The sequence below is a fragment of the Sphaerodactylus townsendi genome, linkage group LG02 (assembly GCF_021028975.2).
Source record: "Sphaerodactylus townsendi isolate TG3544 linkage group LG02, MPM_Stown_v2.3, whole genome shotgun sequence".
NCBI classification, from domain to species: domain Eukaryota; kingdom Metazoa; phylum Chordata; class Lepidosauria; order Squamata; family Sphaerodactylidae; genus Sphaerodactylus; species Sphaerodactylus townsendi.
In genome coordinates this window covers 170943443-170969745 of record NC_059426.1, presented here as the reverse complement: position 1 = coordinate 170969745, position 26303 = coordinate 170943443, and the positions used below count along the sequence as shown (strand labels likewise).

At 47.6% G+C, this 26303-nt stretch overlaps 1 protein-coding gene across 1 annotated transcript in view; it reads left to right on the top strand.

Moving 5' to 3' along the window:
• PRKCH (protein kinase C eta) overlaps positions 1-26303 on the top strand; it is a 139074-nt gene that overhangs the window by 43752 nt on the left and 69019 nt on the right. Inside the window, exon 2 of the mRNA XM_048486786.1 lies at positions 4513-4576. Coding sequence (XP_048342743.1) covers positions 4513-4576 — 64 coding nt within the window. The remainder of the gene's footprint in view (positions 1-4512; positions 4577-26303) is intronic.

Sequence of the window (26303 nt, the reverse complement as noted above, 5' to 3'; positions counted from 1 at the left end):
TTTCAGAAACAGTGGCTTCCAACTTCTGCCGTGCAAACAGCGGCGGCTGGAAGGCGCCATTCCCCCCTTTCCCGAATGCCTTACCTTCCCTCTGACCTTCCGGTACGTTGCCCAGCCCTCCAGAGCTGTCGCGCAGGGCAGGGGGGCGTGTCCCCTGGCCTGGGCGATGCGCCGGAAGGTCAGAGGGAAGGGAAGGCGTTCTGGCGACAGTGCAGCGCTGCGCCGTCTTCCCCGCCCCTACCGGGACCATTTGTGCGAATGGTTCCGGGGGGGTGCGTTGGCGTCGTATCCATGCGGAAACGGCCGTGCGGAAATGGCCTAGAGTTGGAAGAGACCACAGGGGCCTTCGAAGGGTCTTCTTCTTCTTCCTCCCAATGCCACCTTCCTCAAGGTCTACCCCCAAATCTCCATGGATTCCCTGATCTGGAGTTGGCAACCTAAGCATATTGGTTAATTTTCCCCCAGCTTGTTCAAACAAAATGTTTATGTGTACTTTTGTGGCAAGTTAAGCCTGATCGAAAACCGTTGAGTCATTCCATCAGAGGTCTCTATTTTCAGATTTTTTTTCAACTCCTGCCACCATTACATGTTGTGTCAGCGTTATGTTTACATTTAGCAATCCTTGCTTTAAAAAGAAATAGCAGAACTTTTAATAGCTCTCATGTGATGGGGTGAGCTGAAGTTCGGGAGAGCGTGTCAGAATGGCTATAAAAGGAACGATAAACAAAAAATACTGACCCACAGTTTGTTCAAGGGAAGGAGAAAGAAGTGAACATGATTTCTTTAAAGCCCTGGAGAAAATAAAAGGTTCTTTTAAGAAGATAATATGAATAATCGGGGGATGGGGACTGACAATCCTTTGCAGTGGGAGGTGGGTTACAGTTTGGGATCCGTCAAGTTACTATGGTCGTCCTCGTGGCCAGATACTTATTGATTTAAGGTGATTATTCATAAATAGATCAACATTTCTGAATTTAGAAATAATTGTTTTATCAAGTTTGCTAAGTTCACAGTGTTAACTAGTGGTGGGATCCAAAAATTTTAGTAACAGGTTCCCATGGTGGTGGGATTCAAACAGTGGCGTAGCGCCAATGGGGCTGGGTGGGGCACGATGGGGGCGTGGCCGGGCATTCCGGGGGCGGGGCATTAACAATTTCTCTGTGACTGTAAAAAACTCTTACTGTAAAAAAAAAGTTCCTAATTTCCAGCTGGTATCTTTCTGTCCATAATTTAAACTCATTATAGCAAGTCCTATCGTCTACTGCCAACAGAAACAACTACTTCTCCTCTAATTGACTGCCTGCCAAATACTTAAAACTTTCAAATACTTAATTTTGTTTCTAGAAATCAAAAGAAGGATACTTTCCTTAAACAAGGAACTTTACCATATTTCTAAAACTCCTAGAGTAAATGTTTTTAAAACAGCCCAACAGGGAGAATTATCCCGTTTTCTACCTTCGCTAACCAGCCACATAGGAAACAACAGGACTTTATGATTTTTGGACCTAATGGAATTTCTAACGGAAAAGCAGACCCAATTAGTAACCCCCTCTCGGCACACACAAATAATGAGTAACCCACTCTCGGGAACTGGTGAGAACCTGCTGGATCCCACCTCTGGTGTTAACCATTCTTAGTCACTATAACTGCTGTGCTGAGTCAGGCAATGACAAACCACCTCTGTTTCTCCCTTGCCTTAGAAACCTGGGCCCCTTCCACACATGCAGAATAATGCACTTTCAATCCACTTTCACAATTGTTGCAAGTGGATTTTGCTTGTCCACACAGTAAAATCCAGCTGCAAAGTGCATTGAAAGTATTTTTCTGCCGGTGCGGAAGAAGCCGGTGAGTCGGTTGCAATTTGTCAGCATGCAGTTAGAAGAAAAGGAAGAGTTTGGATTTATACCCGCCTTTATCTCCTACAAAAAGACTCAGAGTGGTTTACAAACTCCTTCCCTTCTTCTCCCCACAACAGTAATTGTGTTAGTTTAGTTTGGTTGGGTTTACGAGACGGGCGATAGAAGATTCTGCTGCCTACGAAGAAAACACTCACTTTTTATTTCTTTTCCAGCCTCTTATAGCTTTTTCATTACATTCTTCAGTATAGGTTGAGAAAAGGTAATCACATGTGTGAAAATATAGCAAGATATTCAGAAACAGACCAAAATCTCATATTTGAGTCAACAGAAAATCATAGGCAGGGAATCAATTTTAATGGACTGTTGTGCGACTTCAATTTGGGCAGTTATCTTGCCAGCTATTAAAAAGTCCCATATCATCCTTGAAATTCTGTCTGGTAATGTGGTTACCCCACTGTGGTGGTTTTGGGATGTTCAGGGGTGGAGCATTTTCTGGGGTCTGTTGTAGAGCATTAAATTTACCTACCCGGAGTGGTAAGCTGCAGTACCGCAGTCATAAGAACATAAGAACAAGCCAGCTGGATCAGACCAGAGTCCATCTAGTCCAGCTCTCTGCTACTCGCAGTGGCCCACCAGGTGCCTTTGGGAGCTCACGTGCAGGATGTGAAAGCAATGGCCTTCTGCGGTTGTTGCTCCCGAGCACCTGGTCTGTTAAGGCATTTGCAATCTCAGATCAAGGAGGATCAAGATTGGTAGTCATAAATCGACTTCTCCTCCATAAATCTGTCCAAGCCCCTTTTAAAGCTATCCAGGTTAGTGGCCATCACCACCTCCTGTGGCAGCATATTCCAAACACCAATCACACGTTGCGTGAAGAAGTGTTTCCTTTGATTAGTCCTAATTCTTCCCCCCAGCATTGTCAATGGATGCCGTCTGGTTCTAGTACTGTGAAAAAGAGAGAAAAATTTCTCTCTGTCAACATTTTCTACCCCATGCATAATTTTATAGACTTCAGTCCAAGCCCTGCTCACAAACTGAGTTCGATCCCGAAGGAAATCGGTTTCAGACATTTGGCTCAAGGTTGATTCAGGTTTCCATCTTTCCGAGGTCAGTAAAATGAGCACCCAGCTTGCTGGGCGTAAAGTGTAGATGACTGAGGAAGGCAATGACAAACCACCTCATAAACAAAGTCTGCCTAGTAAGCATCATAACGTGGTGTTACCCCATGGGTCAGTAAAGACTGGTGCTTGCACCTTTACCTTTTTTATCCAGGTAGCACACAGGAGACAAGTAGCTTCCATAATATGCTTCTTTATTGCTTCACATGAAGTTGGAACCAGAGAACTAGTACTGAGAATCCTCCCATACAGGCCTGGGAGGGGAACACAGAAAATAGTTTATGTGGGCTCACTTAATGATATACACTCATATGTACATTCTGCATGGTAGGAGATTAGACTTGATGGCCCTGGTGGTCTCTTCCAACTCTGTGATTCAATGCTTCTACAGGGGGAAGTACCAGAAAGGTCAGTTTGATCTCTCCAGGGCACTGCTATATTTTTGGAGACGGGTTTTTTGCCTTTGGAAGACACCCTTTCCTGTCCTGGCAGACCTCAAATCTTTGAATTCATGCCCTACGAAGATAGTCTTAAGGAGCTGGGGATGTTTAGTCTGCAGAAGTGAAAGTTAAGAGGGGGACATGATAGCTATGTTTAAATATTTGAAGGGATGTCATGTCGGAGAGGGAGCAAGCTTGTTTTCTGCTGCCTTAGAGACTGGGACGAGGAGTAATGGATTCAAGGTGCAGGAAAAGAGATTCCACCTAAACATTAGGAAGAACTTCCTGACTGTCAGGGCTGTTCGACAGTGGAATTAATTGCCTCGGAGAGTGGTGGAGTCTCTTTCTTTGCAGGTTTTTAAACAGAGGTTGGATGACCATCTTTCAGGAGTGCTTTGATTGTCTGTTCCTGCATGGCGGGGGGGTGGGGGGGTGGACTTCCAACTTTATGATTCTATGATTTAATTCATTGGCCATATGCACTTGGACTGAATAGGGTTGGACTGAATAGGGTTGCCAGCTCTTGGTTGGAAATACCTGGAGATTTTGGGAAGTGGGGCCTGTCTCCTTATTGTGGTCCTTGCCCTGCAGGCTGATACATCAGCCGGCGTGGTGCAGTGGTTAAGAGTAGGTGCATTCTAATCTGGGGAACCAGGTTTGATTCCCCGCTCTGCCACTTGAGCTGTGGAAGCTTATCTGGTGAACTGGATTAGCTGGTGCACACCAACATCACTGGGTGTCCTTGGGTGAGTCACAATTCTTCAGAGCTCTCTCAGCCCCACCTACCTCACAGGGTGTATGTTGTGAGGGGGGAAAGGAAAGGAGATTGTCAGTCCTTTTGAGTCTCCTTACAGGAGAGAAAGGGGGATATACATCCAACTCTTCTTCTTCTTCTTCTTCTTCTTCTTCTTCTTCTTCTTCTTCTTCTTCTTCTTCTTCTTCTTCTTCTTCTTCTTCTTCTTCTTCTTCTTCTTCTTCTTCTTCTTCTTCTTCTTCTTCTTCTTCTTCTTCTTCTTCTTCTATGATGTTTGAGCTGTCCTTGGAGTCTTAATTCATTTTGATGATCTTTCCCCCTCAATTTTCCATCCGTTGCAGGTCGACCTGGAGCCGGAAGGAAAAGTGTTTTTAGCCATCACCCTCTCAGGCAGTTTCACTGAAGGTAAGAAGAACACATTTCCTCTCCCCCCCCCCCCCCTCCGTTCTTCATTTCTTTTTTTAGCATGTCCTCATATTTTGATATTAGACTGGGCTGGCATCAGGGATTGGCCATCATTGGGCAGCTGCAGAGACCCCGACGGTCAATCGATCGTGCAGCTGCTCACACGGGCATTCTTCCTCCTCTCTTTCCCCTGCTTAGAGAACATACAGGTTGAAAGGTGAAGCCTTCTTGTGTTCTGCAGTCCTGATCTCGATCAGGTATCACATCTCTGGCACTGAGAAGGGCCCAGAACTCAGGTGTGATTGTCTTTGTCTGGCACAGGGTAGTGACCCAGTTTCAATGTGCATGCTCTGGAATGTGCAAAGAAGGAAGGTTGAGTGTGGTGCTGTGGTTAAGAGCAGGTGGATTCTAACGTGGAGAACTGGGTTGGATTCCCCACTCCTCCACCTGAGTGGCAGAGGCTTATCCGGTGAACCAGATGTGTTTCTGCACTCCTGCATTCCTGCTGGGTGACCTTGGGCTAGTCACAGTTCTCACTAAACTCTCTCAGCCCCACCTACCTAACAAGGTGTCTGTTGTGGGGAGAGAAACCCAAACTCCTCCTCCTCCTCCTCTTCTTCTTCTTCAAGTGTTGAGGGAGTTGTGTTTTGCTTTTTACTTCGAGAGGGAGTTATGTTTGTTGAATGCATGCAAGCAACAGAAGGTAGCAAGTTTATATGGACGGACTTGGATCTTAGCATGAGCTGTTGTTGACTGCAAATAGGAGGATCTCATGGGTGAATACAACTTAATAACGGTAAAGCATCCAGGTGGTTTTGGCACCCTGTTTGATGAAGGGAGGAGAGACAAATGAGAGAGAAGGTGTTTTATTTTTAGAATTAGTAGCCTGTCACTCAGCTACATCTCGGTTCCCATTTGAGTCTCTGGTACAGTTACCTAAACTGACTAAGCCAATGTCAGGAGATCTGGGGGCAATACTTAGAGACAGTGAAGTTTGGAGTGGCTATAATGTCACCACTTAGTGAATCCAACTCTTCTTCATCTTCCTAAGAAGAAGAGTTTGGATTTATATCCCCCTTTCTCTCCTGCAGGAGACTCAAAGGGGCTTACAATCTCCTTGCCCTTCCCCCCTCACAACAAACACTCTGTGAGGTAGGTGGGGCTGAGAGAGGTCCGAAAAGCTGTGACTAGCCCAAGGTCACCCAACTGGCATGTGTTGGAGTGCACAAGCTAATCTGAATTCCCCAGATAAGCCTCCACAGCTCAAGCGGCAGAGCTGGGAATCAAACCCGGTTCCTCCAGATTAGATACACAAGCTCTTAACCTCCTACGCCACTGCTGAGTGTGAACAAAATGGAGGTCTCTTTTTCATCCCCACCTCCGCCACACCTAATTCCCTGACCCAAATAGGCCCAGATAGCTGGATCTTGTCATATCTCAGGAGCTAAACAAGGTCAGCCCTGATTAGTATTTGGAAGTTCACGGCTGCTACACAGAGGCAGATAACGGCACGCCATTTTTGAACAGCCAGCATGGTGTAGTGGTTAAGAGCAGGTGCACTCTAATCTGGAGAACCAGGTTTGATTCCCTGCTCTGCCACTAGAGCTGTGGAGACTTATCTGGTGAACCAGATTAGCTTGTGCACTCCAACACATGCCACCTGGGTGACCTTGGGCTAGTCGCAGTTCTCTGGAGCTCTCTCAGCCCCGCCCACCTCACAGGGTGTTTGTTGTGGATGGGGAAAAGGGAAAGGAGATTGTAAGCCCCTTTGAGTCTCCTTACAGGGAAGATATAAATCCAACTGTTCTTCTTCTTCTTGCCTTGAAAAATTTATGGGGTTGCCACAAGTCGGTTGTGAGTGACTTGATGGCAAAAAAATGGTCATTAAATGGTCCTAGATAAAATACGTGTAACCTCAGCTTGTGGGTTCAGTGGGGCAGAACCTGGAATGAGTTTGCAACAACAATTTTTAAAAACAAAATGGTTTACTTTCTTAACATATAACATCAAACATCAACATTAACATCACATTTCAAGGTCCTGTTCAGGTTGCATTTTCAAGTCCTTCTAGTTACAGTCTACTGATACTGCCAAGTCCAATTCTTCTTTGCAAGTGGGTTGGCTCCTGAAGACTCCAAGGGCTTGATGAACAGGATTCAACATGATGAAGGTTTCCAGGAGAACTCTCACCCATTACAAACATAAAAAGAAACCCTTAACAAGGTGTTAAGGGCTTATACAACCAAGGTCCGAGTCTGGTAGCCTTGTCTCCTTCAAACTACATGAGGTCTGCTGCAGCCTCTTGCTGCTTTGAGTCTCCACCCCTTACTGGGTCAACCCATTCTGAGCATGGGGGTTACATACGCTCACCTTGTGAAGAAAGTGTATACTATTCCTTTAAGTTTACTTTGAGATCATTAATCTAGGATGGCAAACATTTGGTCTTGCCGGGCCGTAAACAAGGCGACCTCGCGCCCCTCATTAAAGTTGCAAACCGTGTTTGTGTTTAGATAATGGAAATTGGCTTTTACGAGGTCACATCCTAAACCGGACAGATAGGTCTTAATTACCAAAAATGCTCAGCTAGGGTCATCTCCCTCTTCGAGCACTCGAGGAGAGAAGCCTGTAAAACTCTGACACGGGGCTAGAGTCATTCAGATTTTCAGACTTCATACAGAGATTCATCCATTCACTTTACCCGCCTTGGGCCAGAGAGCCTTGTATTGTATTGCTTCTTATACTTGGCACTATCTAGAGCCGAGAGAGAGAGAGAGATCTGATTGTATTCTCTTTTCTTTTCTTTCTTTTAAATAAGATCTTAAAAACTCAGCTGTTTGAGAGTATCTGGATAAAGGACCCTAGACTCGGTACCTTACAGGAGCAGCAGTGGCGTAGGAGGTTAAGAGCTCGTGTATCTAATCTGGAGGAACCGGGTTTGATTCCCAGCTCTGCCGCCTGAGCTGTGGAGGCTTATCTGGGGAATTCAGATTAGCCTGTACACTCCCCCACACGCCAGCTGGGTGACCTTGGGCTAGTCACAGCTTCTCGGAGCTCTCTCAGCCCCACCTACCTATGCTGGGGGATCATTAGGAAAGGAATTGATAATAAAACAGCAAAGATTGTCATGCCCTTATATAAAGCAGTGGTGCGACCGCACTTGGAGTACTGTGTCCAGTTCTGGTCGCCGCATCTCAAAAAGGATATTAAGGAGATAGAAAAAGTGCAGAGAAGGGCAACAAGGATGATTGAGGGACTGGAGCACCTTCCCTATGAAGAGAGGCTGCAGCGTTTGGGACTCTTTAGTTTGGAGAGGAGACGTCTGAGGGGGGATATGATTGAAATCTATAAAATTATGCATGGGGTAGAAAATGTTGACAGAGAGAAATTTTTCTCTCTTTCTCACAATACTAGAACCAGGGGGCATTCATTGAAAATGCTGGGGAGAGAATTAGGACGAATAAAAGGAAACACTTCTTCACGATTGGTGTTTGGAATATGCTGCCACAGGAGGTGGTGATGGCCACTAACCTGGATAGCTTTAAAAGGGGCTTGGACAGATTTATGGAGGAGAAGTCGATTTATGGCTACCAGTCTTGATCCTCTTTGATCTGAGATTGCAAATGCCTTAACAGTCCAGGTGTTTGGGAGCAACAGCCGCAGAAGGCCATTGCTTTCACCTCCTGCATGTGAGCTCCCAAAGGCACCTGGTGGGCCACTGCGAGTAGCAGAGAGCTGGACTAGATGGACTCTGGTCTGATCCAGCTGGCTTGTTCTTATGTTCTTATGTTCTTTCTTTACTGGAAAAAGAGCGCCCCCTTTTCCTTCACACACCTGCACCACGTTTACCTATAATTTGTGGGAAATAATGCCGGGCTCTCCTTATGGGATGGTTGCTGTGACTTCTGAGGCAATGCACACAAAAAGCTTTTGAATATTGGCAAGCACTATAATTTCCCAGCAGGTTTGTCGTTGAGGTGAGGTTTGAAAGGGGGACTTCCCAGTTCTTGTGCATCTCCTTGCTAGGAAACGATTTGCTGCTGTCTTAATGAATCAAATAAGAGTTCTGTGCAGTGTTGACTGTCGACTCTGCATCCTATTGCTGGTTGAAGACCCAGGCAAATTGAAACTCTTGGCAACGCACAGAGTCAAGAGGAGGAACTCGGAAAGCTAGCGTGGGGCTGCTAATGCAATTTTTATAGCACTGGGTCCTGAATATTTCATGCAGAACGGCTCGGCGATGCTCGTGAAAGGCAGGGCTACTTCTGAAGCAGAGCGAAATCTCTCCGGTTCCGTAGTCTGAGCACGTGATTTCTCCTGGAAATGCTGAGTTTTCCTATATGAAGTCCAGAGTATTTTCCTGGAAGAATTTCAGAGAGAGAGACAGACAACATCAAATGGAACTCTCCTTGCCCTGACTGAGGAAGGGAAGATGTCATGCTATATCTCAGTCTTAGTATACCTTGGAAACTAAGAAGAAGAAGAAAAAAAAGAGTTGGATTTATATCCCCTCTTTCTCTCCTGTAAGGAGGCTCAAAGGGGCTGACAATCTCCTTTCCCTCCCCCCCACAACAAACACAAGGTAGGTGGGGCTGAGAGAGCTCCGAAGAACTGTGACTAGCCCAAGGTCACCCAGTTGGCATGTGTTGAAGTGCACAAGCTAATCTGAATTCCCCAGATATGTCTCCACAGCTCAAGTGGCAGAGAGGGGAATCAACAGTGGCGTATCTACCTAGGGACAAGGGGCACCCCTTGTCCCTGGGCACCACTCTTCTGGTCACATGGAGGCACAAAATCGACCCCCCACGTGACCAGGAAGTCCTACTGCCTGGTCATTTTCACGTGCCTCAAGTGAGGCACGCAAAAACGAGACAGCAGGACTTCCTGCTGCCTCCAAGCACCCTCAACCCCACCCTGGACTCCCCCCTCCTTTCCTTTCCCCCCTGCCGGCTGGGCTCCCAGTCAGCTGCCTGCAGTCTCTTCTGACCTCCCCTCCGGGCAGGCCAGAAGAGACTGCAGTCCCGGCCTCGGAGACCTGCTTTTATAAGCACTGAGGCCGAGGGTGGGGCTTGGGGAGCAGGAAGTCCCACCCCTTCCTGCTCCCCAAGCCCCAACCCCTGGCCTCAGTGCTAATAAAAGTAGGCTGGGACTGCAGTCTCTTCTGGCCTGCCCGCAGCGGAGGTCAGAAGAGACTGCAGGCTGCCATCTCGGAACCCAGCTGGTAGGGGGAGTCTGGGGGGCACCCTAGACCTTGCCGATGGTGACATGGGTGGGGTTGAGGGCAGTGGGGGTGGAGCCTGGGGGCATCAGGGGGCGGAGCCGGGGTGGGGGGGCCAAGACTGGGGGGCATCCTGGAGACAATTTGTCTCTGGGCGCCATTTACCCCTGGTACGCCTCTGGGAATCAAACCCAGTTCTCCAGATTAGAGTGCACCTACTCTTAGCCACTATACCACTGCTGCTTCCAATGACCTATCCAGGTACGCTTCCCGACTTCCTGATCACCGTGTGGACTGTTTTTGTGTTCTGTGATAACCTCGTAAGGGTTTGAGCCTGTGATTGTGATAGTGCAACTGAAAGTTGAGGACAGACTTCGTATTGTTCCAACCCCAGCTTTTGTTTACGTTTGTTAAAAGGCAGATGCTTAATTACCTAAAGATGATCATTTGAGGGTCTTGAGAAAATTTGTTCATAGTTAACATAAAACAGAAGTCTGGTGGCCTCTGAAAATTTATTCCCACATAAATTTTTATGAGGCATTTCAACAGATGCATCGTGAATTCTCACTCACCCAAACGGGTGCTGGAATAAATTATGTTAGTCTTTACACTACCCTGTGGACTCCGGTGTTATTTTGCTGGAACAAACATGGCACCCTTCTGGAATTATTTTTGTTTATGTCTTCCCTCCTAAATGTGCTCTTTGTGACATACATTGAAAATATAAGAGCTCGGGGACACCAGAGGTTAGATTTTGTAATCTGAAGGTAACTCAGAATAAATGACCTGCTCGCAAAATGAATTCCCAACTGTGGAAATATGCTTTGAATACAATAATGCTTTAGCTGAGGTGATTTCTTATAAGGTGTGTTGGTTTCTAGGCATGCAAACAGATCTGAGATGAAGTTAAAGATTGCTGTAATAGTTGATATCTTCCCTTCTACAAGGTGCTCTATGTAACTTATGAATTGAAAACACAAAACTTTGCAGTTCCATTACTTTGCAGGGTTAGATGATATAATCGGAAGGTAACTCAGAATAGATGACATGCTAGCAAAAATGCATCCCAAACAGTGCTTTGAATATCATGAAGATTTAGCTGAGTTGATTTCTTGTACATGTGTTGAGTTCTAGGCTTGCAAATAGGTCTGAGATGAAGTTGAAGATTGATGTAATACCTGGTAATGGCACGTAGGTACTAGAATGATAGAATCATAGAGTTGGAAGAGGCCTCAAGGCCTATCAAGTCCAACCCTCTGCAATGCAGGAACACACAATCAAAGCACTCCTGACAGATGGCCATCTAGCCTCTTTTTAAAAACCTCCCAAGAAGGAGACTCCACCCCACTCCGAGGAAGTGCATTCCACTGTCGAACAGCCCTGACTGTCAGGAATTTTTTCCTGATGTTTAGATGGAATCTCCTTTCCTTCACCTTGAACCAGTTACTCCTGCTGGGATTTGGCAAGTGCCAGTCACAAAATCCAGTAATGAAGGAGTTAATTGTTGCATGCTAATTAGTTTAGTGAGGTCAGAAGTCAGTGACCAGGTAATTGATATCTATTGGTTGAGCAGACCCGGGGGTGGGCTACATGCAGGTCTGCCCGTAGGCTTTAGATATATGTCACCTGTGACTTGACAGCGCTTTCCACGACTACATTGAGATGCCCACCAAATGGCAGGAATGCTTGAAATCTGCATCATGGCTTGGTGTTAGGTCTCGAACCTTGAAGCAATAATCAGACTCTGTATTTTTGATCAGTAGCTTTTATTGTTAGGCAACGAAGCACCTAGCTTGGAAAAACCAGTTTTGCCGAACCTGGCTTTTGCTATCCCCTTTATTCAGAAGTAGATCCCCCCTCCCGTTATCCCAAAGAATGTGAGAGAGAATCATTTTGGAGCTAAGGCGCCCTAAGGTCGGCGATAGGTAGAGATAAAGCCACAGGACTTTATCTCTACTGCCTCCACAGGACAACAGAAACATCCCTTTTCCCATTGGACCAAAAGTGTCAGGGTCAGCCTAGTTATCTACTAAACGTGTGAAGCCATAAAGTAAAGATCAAGGAAAGAATGTCCCATTACAGCCATGATAACATATAATTGGCTGGTTACATATATCTTGTAGTGACTTCATTGAGTTAGGAATGCATCTCAATCAACTAGGCACATCCCTGACATTCGGCATGCCATTAAAATCTTGGAATGCTGAAACATGCAAATGGGAGAGAAGGCAGAGGGCAAGGATTGGCCAGCGGGCTGTTGATGTCACAATGGCACTGAACTGTTTATTGTATGCAAGAACCTTTTCTGGAACTGCTTTTCCTTGGGGCATGAGACAGTTGAGGAATTCACTTCCTGGAGTTGCCACCTTTGGGTCGAGAAATTCCTGGAGATTTGGGGCACTTCCTGGGGAGGGCGAGTTTGGGAGGAAGCTGAGCAGGGATGTCATATGAGAGAGTCCACCTTCCAAAGCTGTCGTTTTCTCCAGGGGAGCTGAGTACTGGGATCTGGAGATTCATTGTAATTTTGGGTGATCTAAAGCCCCTACCTGGAGTTTGGGAAGCCTAGAACTGAGAGGGGTCAGCAGGAGTAACATGCCATAGAGTCCAACATTGAAAAATGGCCATTGTAGAGTCCAACATTGAAAAATGGAGCAGCAGTGGCGTAGGAGGTTAAGAGCTCATGTATCTAATCTGGAGGAACCGGGTTTGATTCCCAGCTCTGCTGCCTGAGCTGTGGAGGCTTATCTGGGGAATTCAGATTAGCCTGTGCACTCCCACACACGCCAGCTGGGTGACCTTGGGCTAGTCACAGCTTCTCGGAGCTCTCTCAGCCCCACCCACCTCACAGGGTGTTTGTTGTGAGGGGGGAAGGGAAAAGGAGATTGTAAGCCCCTTTGAGTCTCCTGCAGGAGAGAAAGGGGGGATATAAATCCAAACTCCTCCTCCTCCTCCTCCTCCTCCTCCTCCTCCTCTTCTTCTTCTTCTTCTTCTTCTTCTTCTTCTTCTTCTTCTTCTTCTTCTTCTTCTTTCCTCTGGGAGAACTGCTCTAGTCTGGAGATCAATTGTAATTCCAAGGGAACACAAGGTCTCGCCTGAAGGTTGGAAACCCACCTCATCCCAGGTGAAACAGACAAAAAGCAGTTGAGAAAGTGGGGCAGATTTGTGTGTTTGTAGCAGGGGCGTACCACCTAAGGGGACATATGGGGTCAAATGTCCTTGGGCTGTGGCCATTTGGCCATGTGGGGGGGGGGGCAGAAAACTGCCCCCACGCCCCTCCCCCCCGGGTCCATACACTGACTTTTAAAATGCGTCATTGTGGGGGAGGGTGGCTGCCCATTGTTGGGATAAGTGCTCCTGGTAGTTGGAGATGATCCCTATTCGTAGTTTGCAGAGCGGCACGGGTGGCTGGAACACAGCAGAAGCCTTACCTCGTGTGCGTGCGTGTGATGGATCCCAATGTGCGGCGAGCTGACACAAAAGAAAGTCAGAGTTGTAGTTTCTAATCTAATAAAAAGAGTGTTTATTAGTCAACTCCATTCTGGATAGAAAGGTAGGTAGGCAGAGTCACTATGCTATCCTAATCTAGCTGGATGGGGATGGATGCGCGGAGCATCCATCCTCTCTCTAGGCATGGTAGGAAGAAGAATGGAGAACGGGGTCGAGGAAGAAGCCGGAAGGAAGGAAGTCCCTGAGAGTATCAGTCTAACATCAAAGGGATAGAACCAGCATGATAGAGTAAAGGTGTCCAATCCCTAGGCCCCTATCTAGCCACTAGCTCTTTAGTAAAACCCCATTTGTAGGTTGAGGCAGGAAACAGCGTAACAGTGTAAAGTCCTTCACTTCCAACACCCATATTGGGGGGGGGGGGGGGGGCTCAGATTTTGTACCAGGCTACATTTTCCCTAGGTCCGCCTCTGGTTTGTAGACACCCCAAACGTTGCCGAGTTCTCCGCCATCTCTTTTGAAATAAAGGAAAATCATTATGGAAATTAATTCCGAAGCACTTGATCAAACATGAACGTGGATGGGGAGGGCCGTTCCTCTCGTATGTGGGAGAAGGAGAGAGATAAACAGCTCGCAACCAGAGAAACCTGTAGCACGTTCTCGTCGGCTGTGCGAGGTGGGAATTGCAGCTCACCAGTTTGAAACGCGCAGCTGTGGTATCCTGGGCTGGGCCTGTTTGGGAGCCGGGTTCCCCGGGGGAGAATCCAGATGATGAAGAGGAGGGTTGATGAGTCCAAATAGGAAGCCTCGTGGTTCTGAAAGGCGACCGTCGAGTCCATTTCCCCAATCCAGCCGAAACCTACTTCTCCGCGACAAACTCTGAAGAAAGCTGTTGAGCCAATGCTTCTCTTGTGCTCATAAGCAGTTAGACTTTCTGTTTCCAGTTCACTGCGCTAAAGAGCCATTGTCTTCAGATGGCGCATGACTGAACACCCCTCGATTTTAGGAACATTGAAGAGAGAGAAAAGAAAAGGACTCTTTGCTCGTCACCGGCAAGAAATCTAAAGCCTCCTATTGTTTGCCTTCCTTTCTTGAAGGGAAGGTTGTATGAATGGACAACGCAACTGTGACTTGGCATTTGTGCACCGTACCCAGCATTAAGACCAATCTGGTATTTTCCATCGTGTCGAGAACACCACTTAACGTGAGCACATGATGCTACCTTCTACTGAATCGGACCAGTGGTCAGTCAGTGAAGTTGCCAACTTTCGGGCAGGGCCTGGCGATCCCCTGGAATTACAACTGATCTCCACACTACAGAGATCCATTTCTCCAGAGGAAACAGCTGCTTTGGAGGGTGGATTCTACGTCACTTCTGGTGCCGTGCGAAAGCATCGTATTGCATGGGGGGGATGCTTTAGCCCTTGCAAAAAACAACAACACCCTCTATGGCCACTCTAGGATTTGCTCAAAACTCACTCTATGGTTAGCCCATATAACTTTCACGGAATCCTAGAGGGCCACCCAGAGGTGGGATCCAGCAGGTTCTCACAGGTTCCTGAGAGTAGGTTACTAATTATTTGTGTGTGCCGAGAGGGGGTTACTAATTGGTGATTTTGCCACCTGATTTTTGCCTTAGTTACCCCCCTCCTCTCAGAAGTGGCATGCAGAACTTGAAGCAGTCTAGCAGGAGGTGCACCGACGTGCGTGGCAGCATGCGCCTGCGTGCATTCGTTTCCAGCCCAAGGACCGGCGCAGTGGCTGCGTCCTTGCCACAGCCCCGCCCAGGAATGCCCTGCCCCCGGAATGCCCAGCCACGCCCCCGTTGTGCCCTGCCCAGCCCCATTGGCGCTATGCCACAGTTTGAATCCCACCACCATAAGAACCTGTTACTAAATTTTTTGGATCCCACCACTGGGTCCACCCCTGATATAACAACATCAATTCCAATGTTTCCTGGAAGATACATTTCCACATGCCATCCCCCCCCCCATTTTTCCTGCCAGACTTTGGCCCCTTTCTGTACACGCAGCATCATGCACGTTCAGTCCACTTTCACAATTGTTCGCAAGTGGATTTTGCTATTCCGCACAGTAAAATCCAGCTGCAAAGTGCATTGAAAGGGGATTGAAAGTGCATTATTCTGCAGGTGCGGAAGGGGCTTTAGAAGCTCTGTTGGGGAGTGGAGGGAGAGCAGCTAAAGCTTGCTTAGTGTGTCCAGATATAAAGGAAGCCAGGCTGTGCACAAGAGGACATTTGGGAGGACACTGATTTATATGGTTGCCGTGAGTCGGAGCTGAGTGGGTTGATGACACTAACAAACAAAGGCAAAGCCAGAGCTAAATTCATCAAAACCAATGAGCTTAGAAGGGCGTAACTCTGTTTACAATTGCATGACATTGTAGGGTTGCCAGGCAGTGCCTAGCAACCAGTAAGAGGGCTGTGGGCAGGGATATGGGGAGGTGGGAAAGCTAGCTGAAGCTCCATGTCACTTCAGGTAAAAAGAATGGAAGTGACCTAGGTGAAACCATAGAATTTCCGGGGATTCCTAGAGCTACCCAATGCCACTTCCCATTTTTAGAAGCGGTGATGTGGCTTCACACATGCAGGTTTTTGAAAATTTCATCACCAGGGGAGTAGACATCTACAGAGGAAGAAGAGGAGTTTGGATTTATATCCCACCTTTCTGTCCTGTAAGGAGACTCAAGGTGGCTTACAAGCTCCTTTCCCTTCCTCTCCCCACAACAGACACCTTGTGAGGCAGGTGGGGCTGAGAGAGTTCGGAGAGAACTGTGACTAGCCCAAGGTCACCCACCAGGAATGCAGGAGTGTGGAAACACATCTGGTTCACCAGATAAGCGTCTGCCTCTCAGGTGGAGGAGTGGGGAATCAAACCAGGTTCTCCAAATTAGAATCCACCTGCTCTTAACCACTATGCCATGCTGGCTCTTAGCAATGTTTTAGCAAGAATCAGAAATAGGGATTTCCTGAGGGCAGTGGTTCTCAACCTTGGGGTCACGACCCCTTTGGGGGTCAAACAACCCTTTCACAGGGGTCACCTAAGACCATCAGAAAACAGTCGTGTATCTAATCTGGAGGAACCGGGTTTGATTCCCCGCTCTGCCGCCTGAGCTGTGGAGGCTTATCTGGGGAATTCAGATTAGCCTGTACACTCCCACACATGCCAGCTGGGTGACCTTGGGCTAGTCACAGCTTCTCGGAGCTCTCTCAGCCCCACCTACCTCACAGGGTGTTTGTTGTGAGGGGGAAGGGCAAGGAGATTGTCAGCCCCTTTGAGTCTCCTGCAGGAGAGAAAGGGGGGATATAAATCCAAACTCCTCCTCCTCCTCCTCCTCCTCCTCCTCCTCCTCCTCCTCCTCCTCCTCCTCCTCCTCTTCTTCTTCTTCTTCTTCTTCTTCTTCTTCTTCTTCTTCTTCTTCTTCTTCTTCTTCTTCTTCTTCTTCTTCTTCTTCTATATACCAATTTTATGGTTGGGGGTCACCACAACGTGAGGAACTGTATTAAAGGGTCACGGCATTAGGAAGGTTGAGAACTACTGCCTCAGGGGAACAGGGACAGCTGGAGTGCAGGAATCCCTCTTGTCTGAAGTGATTTCAATGAAGCCATCTTGTCCATTTGGCCTAGTGGCGATCCGCTTGCCTTAAATGCTTCCTGATGACTTTTCTGCGGGTGCGTGCTTTCCCCGTGCCTTTTTCTACGCTGCTCTCCAGGAATGCTGAGGACAGCAGGCTGCGCAGAGAACCACCGCCGCCATAAAATAAAATGCGGGATAAGTGCAAATCAATTTTATTCCCCTGCTTACTGCTGCATTCCCCATCTCATGAATCTTCCTCCTTGAGGAGGAAACTGCTCCGTGTGTAAATTAAGAGATCAATAGTCGCGTCAGCAAACAAGACCAGAGGAGCTTTTTCCACAAGCAGTAAATTTGGTTGGGATGTGCAGCTGTCAAACGAAGAGAATTCACCCTGGAATAAGCGGAAGATTGGATTTTGCTGGTTGATCGGCCTCTTAATTTAGATGTGGAGCGCTTCCCTCCCTGTGGAGGAAATTCAGCGAGCTGAGACCATTTGGAAACCAGCTTGCAAAGAGGCAGTGTCCTTTGTATTGTTGAAGGCTTTCACGGCCGGAATTGCTGGGGTGCTGTGTGGTTTCCGGGCTGTATGGCCGAGTTCTAGCAGCATTCTCTCCTGACGTTTCGCCTGCATCTGTGGCTGGCATCTTCAGACGATCTGATCCTTGTTTCAGGATTCTTCAGCCTGGACTGTTAAACCAGCAGAGATCTTTCCTTCTTCTCTGGTATCAAAAGAAGCTTCTAATTGCTGTCCTTTCCCAATTAATTACGACATTCCCACTTGAAGCACCGGGCTCACCCATAGGTGTAGGTGTTGATCACCCATGGGCGATAAATGCAGGACAAGACACTCCTCAAAAGACGTCCCCTCTTATCGAGCAAGGGCAGAGGTGGGATCCAGCAGGTTCTCACAGGTTCCCGAGAGTAGGTTACTAACTATTTGTGTGTGCCGAGAGGGGGTTACTAATTGGAGATTTTGCCACGTGATTTTTGCCTTAGTTATGCCCCTCCTCTCAGCAGTAGCGCGCAGAACTTGAAGCAGTCTAGCCAGAGGTGCACCGGCGTGCGTGGCAGCCTGCGCCTGCGTGCATTCGTTTCCCGCCCAAGGACTGGCGCAGCGGCTGCGTCCTTGCCACAGCCCCACCCAGGAATGCCCCACCCCCGGAATGCCTGGTCACGCCCCCTTAGTGCCCCGCCCAGCCCCATTGGCGCTACGCCACAGTTTGAGTCCCACCACCATGGGAACCTGTTACTAAAATTTTTGGATCCCACCACTGAGCAAGGGTATAATCCCACTGTGGGATTGCCTTGTTTACTGCCGTTGGCATTTCGCTCTGCGACACCTTCCCAAATCCCTGGAAAGATTCCTTGAGTCAGGAGTATCCAAGTGGATTATCTTCTTCCGCAGGCTGTTGACATTAGAAGAAGCATTGTTTTGCCTTCATTGGAAAGGATTGTGGGTAGCCAGGCTGGGAAGGGCTTGTTGCCGAGGGAGGGTCTGTTCATACCTTATGAAGTCCTGATGTCCTCTAGACATCTGTCCCAATCCTGTTGATCAGAGAAGTTTCAATGCTTGTGTAACCTCTATCTGTGGGTTCTGTGGGGCAGAACTTGGAATGAGTTTGCAACCACAAATTTTTAAAACAAAATGGTTTGCTTTCTTAACATATAACATCAAACATCAACATTTAACATCATACTTCAAGGTCCTGTTCAGGTTGCATTTTCAAGTCCTTATATTTACAGTCTACTGATACTGCCAAGTCCAATTCTTCTTTGCAAGTGGGTTGGCTCCTGAAGACTCCAAGGGCTTGATGAACAGGATTCAACATGATGAAGGTTTCCAGGAGAACTCTCACCCATTACAACCACAAAAAAACCCTTAACAAGGTGTTAAGGGCTTATAGAAACCAAGGTCCGAGTCTGGTAGCCTTGTCTCCTCCAAACTACATGAGCTCTGCAGCCTTCTGCTGCTTTGAGTCTCCACCCCTTTCTGGGTCAACCCATTCTGAGCATGGGGGGTACACTTGGAATTTAGTTCTCAGGATCATATGGGTCTCATCGAGATTGGGAACGTGACACGAAGAGAAAGAGCCTAAGATGACTTCCCTGTGCTGTTTTCCCAGCTTTAAATGACCCTGCGGGATGGTATTTACACTGTTGGGAAAATTCTCATAAGGTGAGAGGAGCCCTGCTGGATCAGACCAGTGGTCCATCTAGCTCAGCATCCTGTCTCACGTAGGCCCCTCCCGCACATGCAGAATAATGCACTTTCGATCCACTTTCACAATTGTTTGCAAGTAGATTTTGCTATTCCGCACAGTCAAATCCAGCTGCAAAGTGCATTGAAAATGGATTGAAAGTGCATTATTCTGCATGTGCGGAAGGGACCATGGTGGACTCAGAGGAGCAACAGACAGAGAATAGAGGCCAGGATCTTCCTCCTGTATTGCCTCCCAGTGCTGAGTGTCAGAGGTTTATGGTCTGCCTATAGAATCATAGATTGAATGTGGAGGTTCACTTTAGTCACCATGGCTATTAGCCTCATAGGCTAATAGCCTCCATGAATTTGTCTAGGATTAACAAAGACCTCTTCCGCACATGCAGAACAATCCACTTTGAATCTGCTTTCACAATTGTTTGCAAGTGGATTTTGCTATTCCGCACAGTCAAATCCAGCTGCAAAGTGCATTGAAAGTGCATTGTTCTGCATGTGTGGAAGGGGCCTCAGGGTTAACCCAGGTGTGTCCTAGCGACAGCCCTGCCTTCGTCTCCCACCGGTGGCCAGAGAGAGTCTAGCTACCCTAGCACTAAACCTTACCTGGATAAGACAGAAAAGGAAAAATGCTTCTCATCTCTCCGAAGGAACTGACATTGTGTAATCAAAATGCCCCGCGAAAACAATCCTCCGAAACCATTGATGGGGAAACTCCCTTTGCCGTTTGTGGCACATGCATTTGTAAGGCAGTAAATATTTGACCTGGATTTTGACTTTTAAACAGCCACGCCCCTGCTCAGCTGGGATGAGTAATATTTACTTCCAGGTAGTTTGAGAAGCCTTGTAAATATTTACAAGCCCCATATGGCTCCCCCCCCCCCCATTACCACATATATTTGGGCTGAAAGGCTAGTGTACATTTTTATGGGCAAATAATGACTTTGATGTACAGCCAAAGGTTTAAGTGAAATCAATAAATAAAATCAGAATGTTGGACTAGAAGCCAGGAGATGCAGGTTCTAATCCTGACCTTCACTAGGAAGCCTGACATCTTGCCTTGGCCTGGCCCACCTTGCAGGATTGTTGTGAGGGTAAAATGGAAGACAGAGCTGCGTGTGTGACTCTAGTCTCCTTGGAAAAAGCATAGCAATTAAATATGTGATGCTTGTGTGACAAGTCCTCTAAGTCAAATGTCCACAAAAATTTGACATTTATTGGGTTATTCAGAGTTGACGAACAAACAGAAGGTGCAATATCTGGTTTATTGTGGAGCGGATATACTGTTCCTTCCATGCTCCCATCTTGCAGTGGGAGCAGCAGTGGCGTAGGAGGTTAAGAGCTCGTGTATCTAATCTGGAGGAACCGGGTTTGATTCCCAGCTCTGCCACCTGAGCTGTGGAGGCTTATCTGGGGAATTCAGATTAGCCTGTACACTCCCACACACGCCAGCTGGGTGACCTTGGGCTAGTCACAGCTTCTCGGAACTCTCTCAGCCCCACCTACCTCACAGGGTGTTTGTTGTGAGGGGGGAAGGGCAAGGAGATTGTAAGTCCCTTTGAGTCTCCTACAGGAGAGAAAGGGGGGATATAAATCCAAACTCCTCCTCCTCCTCCTCCTCCTCCTCCTCTTCTTCTTCTTCTTCTTCTTCTTCTTCTTGTGTGGAGCTTAGCTTTTGGGTTTTTTACGCCTCCAGTCAAACTTCTGTTTTTCATGACATATGAATGTGGGTATACTCTGTTCCACAGAAAGATGACAGTAGACTGTATATTTCCTCCGCCACAGAACAAAGCATGCCGGACCTTCTTTGTTGTAGAATGCTCTGCCTGGTGCCTACCTGGTCTGCTCCCGACATCCGTTTGAAAGTAAAAATACATTTTGGTCTAAATCCTCTTGTATCAAACTACCACGCTCAATAATGCACCAAGCAATGGTTTTGACAAAGGCAGCGAGTAAAAATGATCGAGTAATAATTCTCATATTTGTTGTGGACTATATTCTAATGCGGAAGAATACAATTTCTCAGTTGCTGGCCCTCAACTGACTGAACTATCACAGTGGCGTAAGTAGGAAAACCGGAGCCCTGGGCAAAACTTGAGTTTGATGCCCCACAGGCGCGTGCCCAGTACAATGCGCACCCCTGGCCCCCTTGTAGCTATGCCCAGTGACGCATCTAGGCAAACTGGAGTTTGGTGCCCCCCCCCCCGGTGGGCAGCCACCCTCCCCCACCATGACCAAGCAATGATTTTTTACACCAGGTCTTTCAAAGTCACCATCACATTATAGAACATGCCCCAACTCACAAATCTGAACACAGCAATAAGCCATGCCACACAGCAGAAATAATTTTTTTGAAAACATTTTCAAAATGCTTTCAAAATGTTTTATTACTGCTATGAAAACATTTTATGGTGTTGTATCCAATGCCCCCAATTGGGGGAAACAGCATCACTTTCAATGTTATTTAAACTGGGAACCCCAGATTCTCCCTTTAAGGTGGATTTAAAAGGAGAATCTGGGCTTCCTAGTTTAAACATGCTGGAATCCACCCCCAAACAGCATCATTTTCAATGGTGTTTAAACTAGGGAGCCCAGATTCTCCTTTTAAATCCACCTTAAAGGTAGGATCTGGGGTTCCCAGTTGATTCTCCCCCACCCTGAAAGAGCATCACTTTCAATGTTTAAACTGGGGGCCTCAGATTTTCCCTTTAAATCCATGCCAAAGGGAGGATTTAAAAGGAGAATGGGGAAATTGGGGGGGGTGCCTGCTGTCAGGGGTGCAATTGTTAAGCTAGCAGCACCAAACTTTCAGGGTATCTTTAGGAGACTCTCCTAATGATACCACCCAGGTTTGGTGAAGTTTGGTTCAGGGGGTCCAAAGTTATCGACCCTCAAAGGTGTAGCCCCCATCTCCTATTAGCTCCCATTGGAAAAAATGGGGGATGGGGCAGCCCCTTTGGGAGTCTGTAGCTTTGGACCCCCTGGACCAAACTTCACAAAACCTGGGTGGTATCAGTAAGAGACTCTCCTGATGATACCTCCCAGGTTTGGTGAAGTTTGGTTCAGGGGGTCCAAAGTTATCGACCCTCAAAGGTGTAGCCCCAATCTATTAGCTCCCATTGGAAACAATGGGGAATGGGGCACACCCTTTGGGAGTCCATAACTTTGGACTCCCTAAACCAAACCTCACCAAAACTGGGTGATATCATCAGGAGAGTCTCTCGAAATAATCCCTGAAATTTTGGTGCTACTAAAATACCAAAAAAACACACAAAAAACACACAAACGAACCCTGCATTTTTGGCCCCTCTAAATAGGGGTTTAGGGCGTCCATGAAACACAGTTGCTTCATAGGCCCACATTCTGAAATTGTGACATTTTGGAAGTGGTCTGTTCAATTTGGACTAGCTGCCAAAGGTCCAGGCTAGCCCATGCTACAACTGGAACTGAGCAGCCCCCAACAGCAATATCTGCACTGAAGGGAACCCTTCCTCAGGGACTTTTTAAAAACAACCCGGTTCACACTTTGGAGAAGGAAAAAGGCAGAGACCTGAGCCATGAAGGGAGTCATGAAGGGAGAAACAGGAATGCCTTAAAGGTGGCAGGAAGACGGGCGTCATGGTGCCTGCCAGCATCTTTATGGTGCTAGGGCCGGAGCTAGGGAGAACTGTGTCCGGGGTCATCAAAAGGCGCGAGGTCATCAAAAGGCGCCATATTGAAGAGCGCCAGGAATGATGTGCGCGAAGGGGGCGCGAGAGTGGCAGCTTCGGGGCGGCTGCGTTGTCGCTGCCCCTGTAGTGGGGAGTGCCGTGGGACCCCGCGCTATTTGGGGAGAGTAGCGCGCAGAGCAGACGGTAAGTGGGGAAAGGCCCACTGTCTTTCAGTGAATACCCAAATGGAATAACCTACATGTGTGTTAAGTCAAGGAAGCGCAGAAAAATGGGTATGGATGGCAGGGGTGTACAAAAACAACTGGAGGGAGTTTAATACAAAATGGGGTGCGAGTCCAGCTTTTTCAGTGTCGTTTAAGGATTTGTTCCGTGACCATTTGGTGAATGTCCAAGTGTGATTCAGAAAGTGCTGCCCGGCTCTTTCCTTTTAAAGCCAACCTGTTTGCAAAACTAGTCACCCACTCGAATGATGCCTGAGTTGTCTCAGTGTCTCATTGTGGAAAGGGGAAATGAGAACAGGGTAGATTAAAAATAGCTCCTCTGAAGAGCAAGACAGACAGATGAGGAATAAAAGCCGTCACTCAGCCCGGTGACAGTTGTCTGGATATCCCTGCGAATTCTCAGGAAAAACCCAGAGGAAGAATGTATTCCGTGAGGTTTCAGAGACTTAAACAGATGAGATGACAATTGTGGGTCTGCTCTGCTCGAAGTCCAAGGGCGTTTCCCCACTCACAAGGATCCCCCCTATGCCGCGCACTGCTCTCAGCGCGCGGCATCCCTGGCGCGTGCCTGGGCGTCCCCACGACCCTGTGCTCTGCGCGGGGTCATCAAAAGGCGGCGTTTTCTCCAGCGCAAGGGATGCCGCGCTCTGAGGGGGCGCGACAGTGGCAGCATCGGGGCGGCTGCGCTGTCGCTGCCCCTGTCGTGGGGAGTGCAGGGGGACCCCGTGCTACTTGAGGAGAGTAGCGCGGGGCTTAAGGTAAGTGGGGAAAGGCCCCAAGAGTCGAGCCAGGTAACTGGAATCAATGGTACTGTTGGTTCCGGCATCTTCTGGGCTGGCACATCACTTCTGGGTGGAACCTGGCAGTAACAATGGGTACTTGCTGGAAATTCTTATCATAGAGCTTCTGGCAATTCCTGGAGCTACCAATTGTCGCTTGAAAGTTGTACCCAGAAGTGGCGCGGTCTCATCGGTGACGTCAGTGATGTCCCATAGTTCCCCATATCTTCACCTCTGGTTGCCAGGTTATCCACGGAGAAAAGAAACAGGAGCTAAAGCTCTGCTCAACCACAGAATTTTCTGGACAGGTTTGGGCAGGCCACTCTCTCTCGGTCTAACCCGCCTTACTGGGTAGCTGTGAGGATAAACTAGGATAATCCTCGTTAACGCTGGTGTGAGTGCCTTTGGAGAGCGCTCAAGCGTGATTATTATTAATAATAATAGGGTTTAGGGTACCCAAACAAAGCTTTCAAGTTATAGTGAACGGGTCGGTTATTTCTGTCTGATGTGTGGTCCCATAGTCTGTGTGGAAAAGGGTACTTGCTATTCTGGTTGGTGTGTCTCCATATCTTTGGAACCAGTGGTGGGATTCAAATAATTTAACAACCGGTTCCAGTGGTGGGATTCAAATAATTTAGCAACTGGTTGTTTACAAGCATCGTTTTAACAACCGGTTCTGCCGAAGTGGTGCGAACCTGGTGAATCCCACCACTGCTTGGAACGCCGTAAGTCAGGGGTGTCAAACCTGCGACCCTCCAGATGTTCATGAACTACAATTCCCATCAGTTCCTCCCAGCATGAACATCGGTTATACTGGCAAGGGCTGATGGGAATTGTAGTTCATGAACATCTGGAGGGCCGCGAATTTGACACCTGTGCCGTAAGTGAAGAAACAGCAGAGGCAGAGGTGGGATCCAGCAGGTTCTCACCAGTTCCCGAGAGTGGGTTACTAATTATTTGTGTGTGCCGAGAGGGGGTTATTAATTGGGTCTGCTTTTCCGTTAGAAATTTTTTTTCTTTTTTTAAAATACTTTATTGAAAATTTAAAAGAAGTTACAAAATTAAAAAATAGAAATATGAGAAGAGAGGATCAAAGAGATGAATCTGTACAGATTTAGTCTTGTTTTATACATTTTCTCTCTCCGTTAGAAATTCCATTAGGTCCAAAAATCATAAAGTCCTGCTGTTTCCTATGTGGCTGGTTAGCGAAGGTAGAAAACGGGACAATTCTCCCTGTTGGGCTGTTTTAAAAACATGTTTTAGAAATATGGTAAAGTTCCTTGTTGAAGGAAAGTATCCTTCTTTTGATTTCTAGAAACAGAATTAAGTATTTGAAAGTATTAAGTATTTGACAGGCAGTCAATTAGAGGAGAAGTAGTTGTTTCTGTTGGCAGTAGACGATAGGACTTGCTAGAATGAGTTTAAATGATGGACAGAAAGATACCATCTGGAAATTAGGAACTTTTTTGTTTACAGTAAGAGTTTTTTACAGTAACAGAGAAATTATTAATGCCCCGCCCCCGGAATGCCCGGCCACGCCCCCGTCGTGCCCCGCCCAGCCCCATTGGCGCTACGCCACTGTTTGAATCCCACCACCATGGGAACCTGTTGCTAAAATGTTTGGATCCCACCACTGAGCAGAGGGTCAAGTCAGGACACAGGAAACCGCATTCTCTGCCTTACAGCGGTAGAGTGGCTGGACCCTGGGAGGGGGGGGGGTCCAGTTTGAAGGGGGAGACATTTAACTCCTGCTCTGTTGGCTTTTCCCCAAGACATTTGTCTCCCCACGGTCTTTCCCCAAACATCTTTGCAAATGCACAGCCGAGGTTGCAGAGAGGAAGAAACAGAGAGAGAGGACAAAATTCCAGGGACTGAAATCCAAATTGTTTGAATTCGTGTGTGTGTGAATGTGAGGATGGATCTAGATAGGAAGGTTGCCAACCTCCAGGTGAGGCCTGGAGACCTTCTAGAATCACCACTGATCTTCAGGCTACACAGATCAGTTCTTCTGGGGAAAAGGGCAGCATGGCATAGTGCCGTGGTGGCGAACCTTTGGCACTCCAGATGTTATGGACGACAATTCCCATCAGCCCCTGCCAGCATGGCCAATTGGCAGGGACTGATGGGAATTGTAGTCCATAACATCTGGAGTGCCAAAGGTTCGCCACCACTGGCATAGTGGTTAAGGGCAGGGGGATTCTAATCTGGAGAACCGGGTTTGATTCCCCACTCCTCCACCTGAGTGGCAGAGACTTATCTGGCGAACCAGATGTGTTTCTTCACTCCTACATTCCTGCTGGGTGACCTGGGGCTAGTCACCGTTCTCTCCAAACTCTCTCAGCCCCACCTACCTCACAAGGCGTCTGTTGTGGGAAGGGAAAAATAGTTTCGAAGCTGCCTTGAGCCTCCTTACAGGAGAGAAAGGTGTGATATAAATCCAAACACCTCCCCTTCTTCTCTGGAGGGACTCTATGGTATTGTACTACAAAGAGGCATTTCCCTCCCCAAACTCTACTCTCCACAGGCACCGCCTCAAAATCTTCAGGAACTTCCCAAACTGGAGTTGACAACCTTATTATCATGTGGTTTG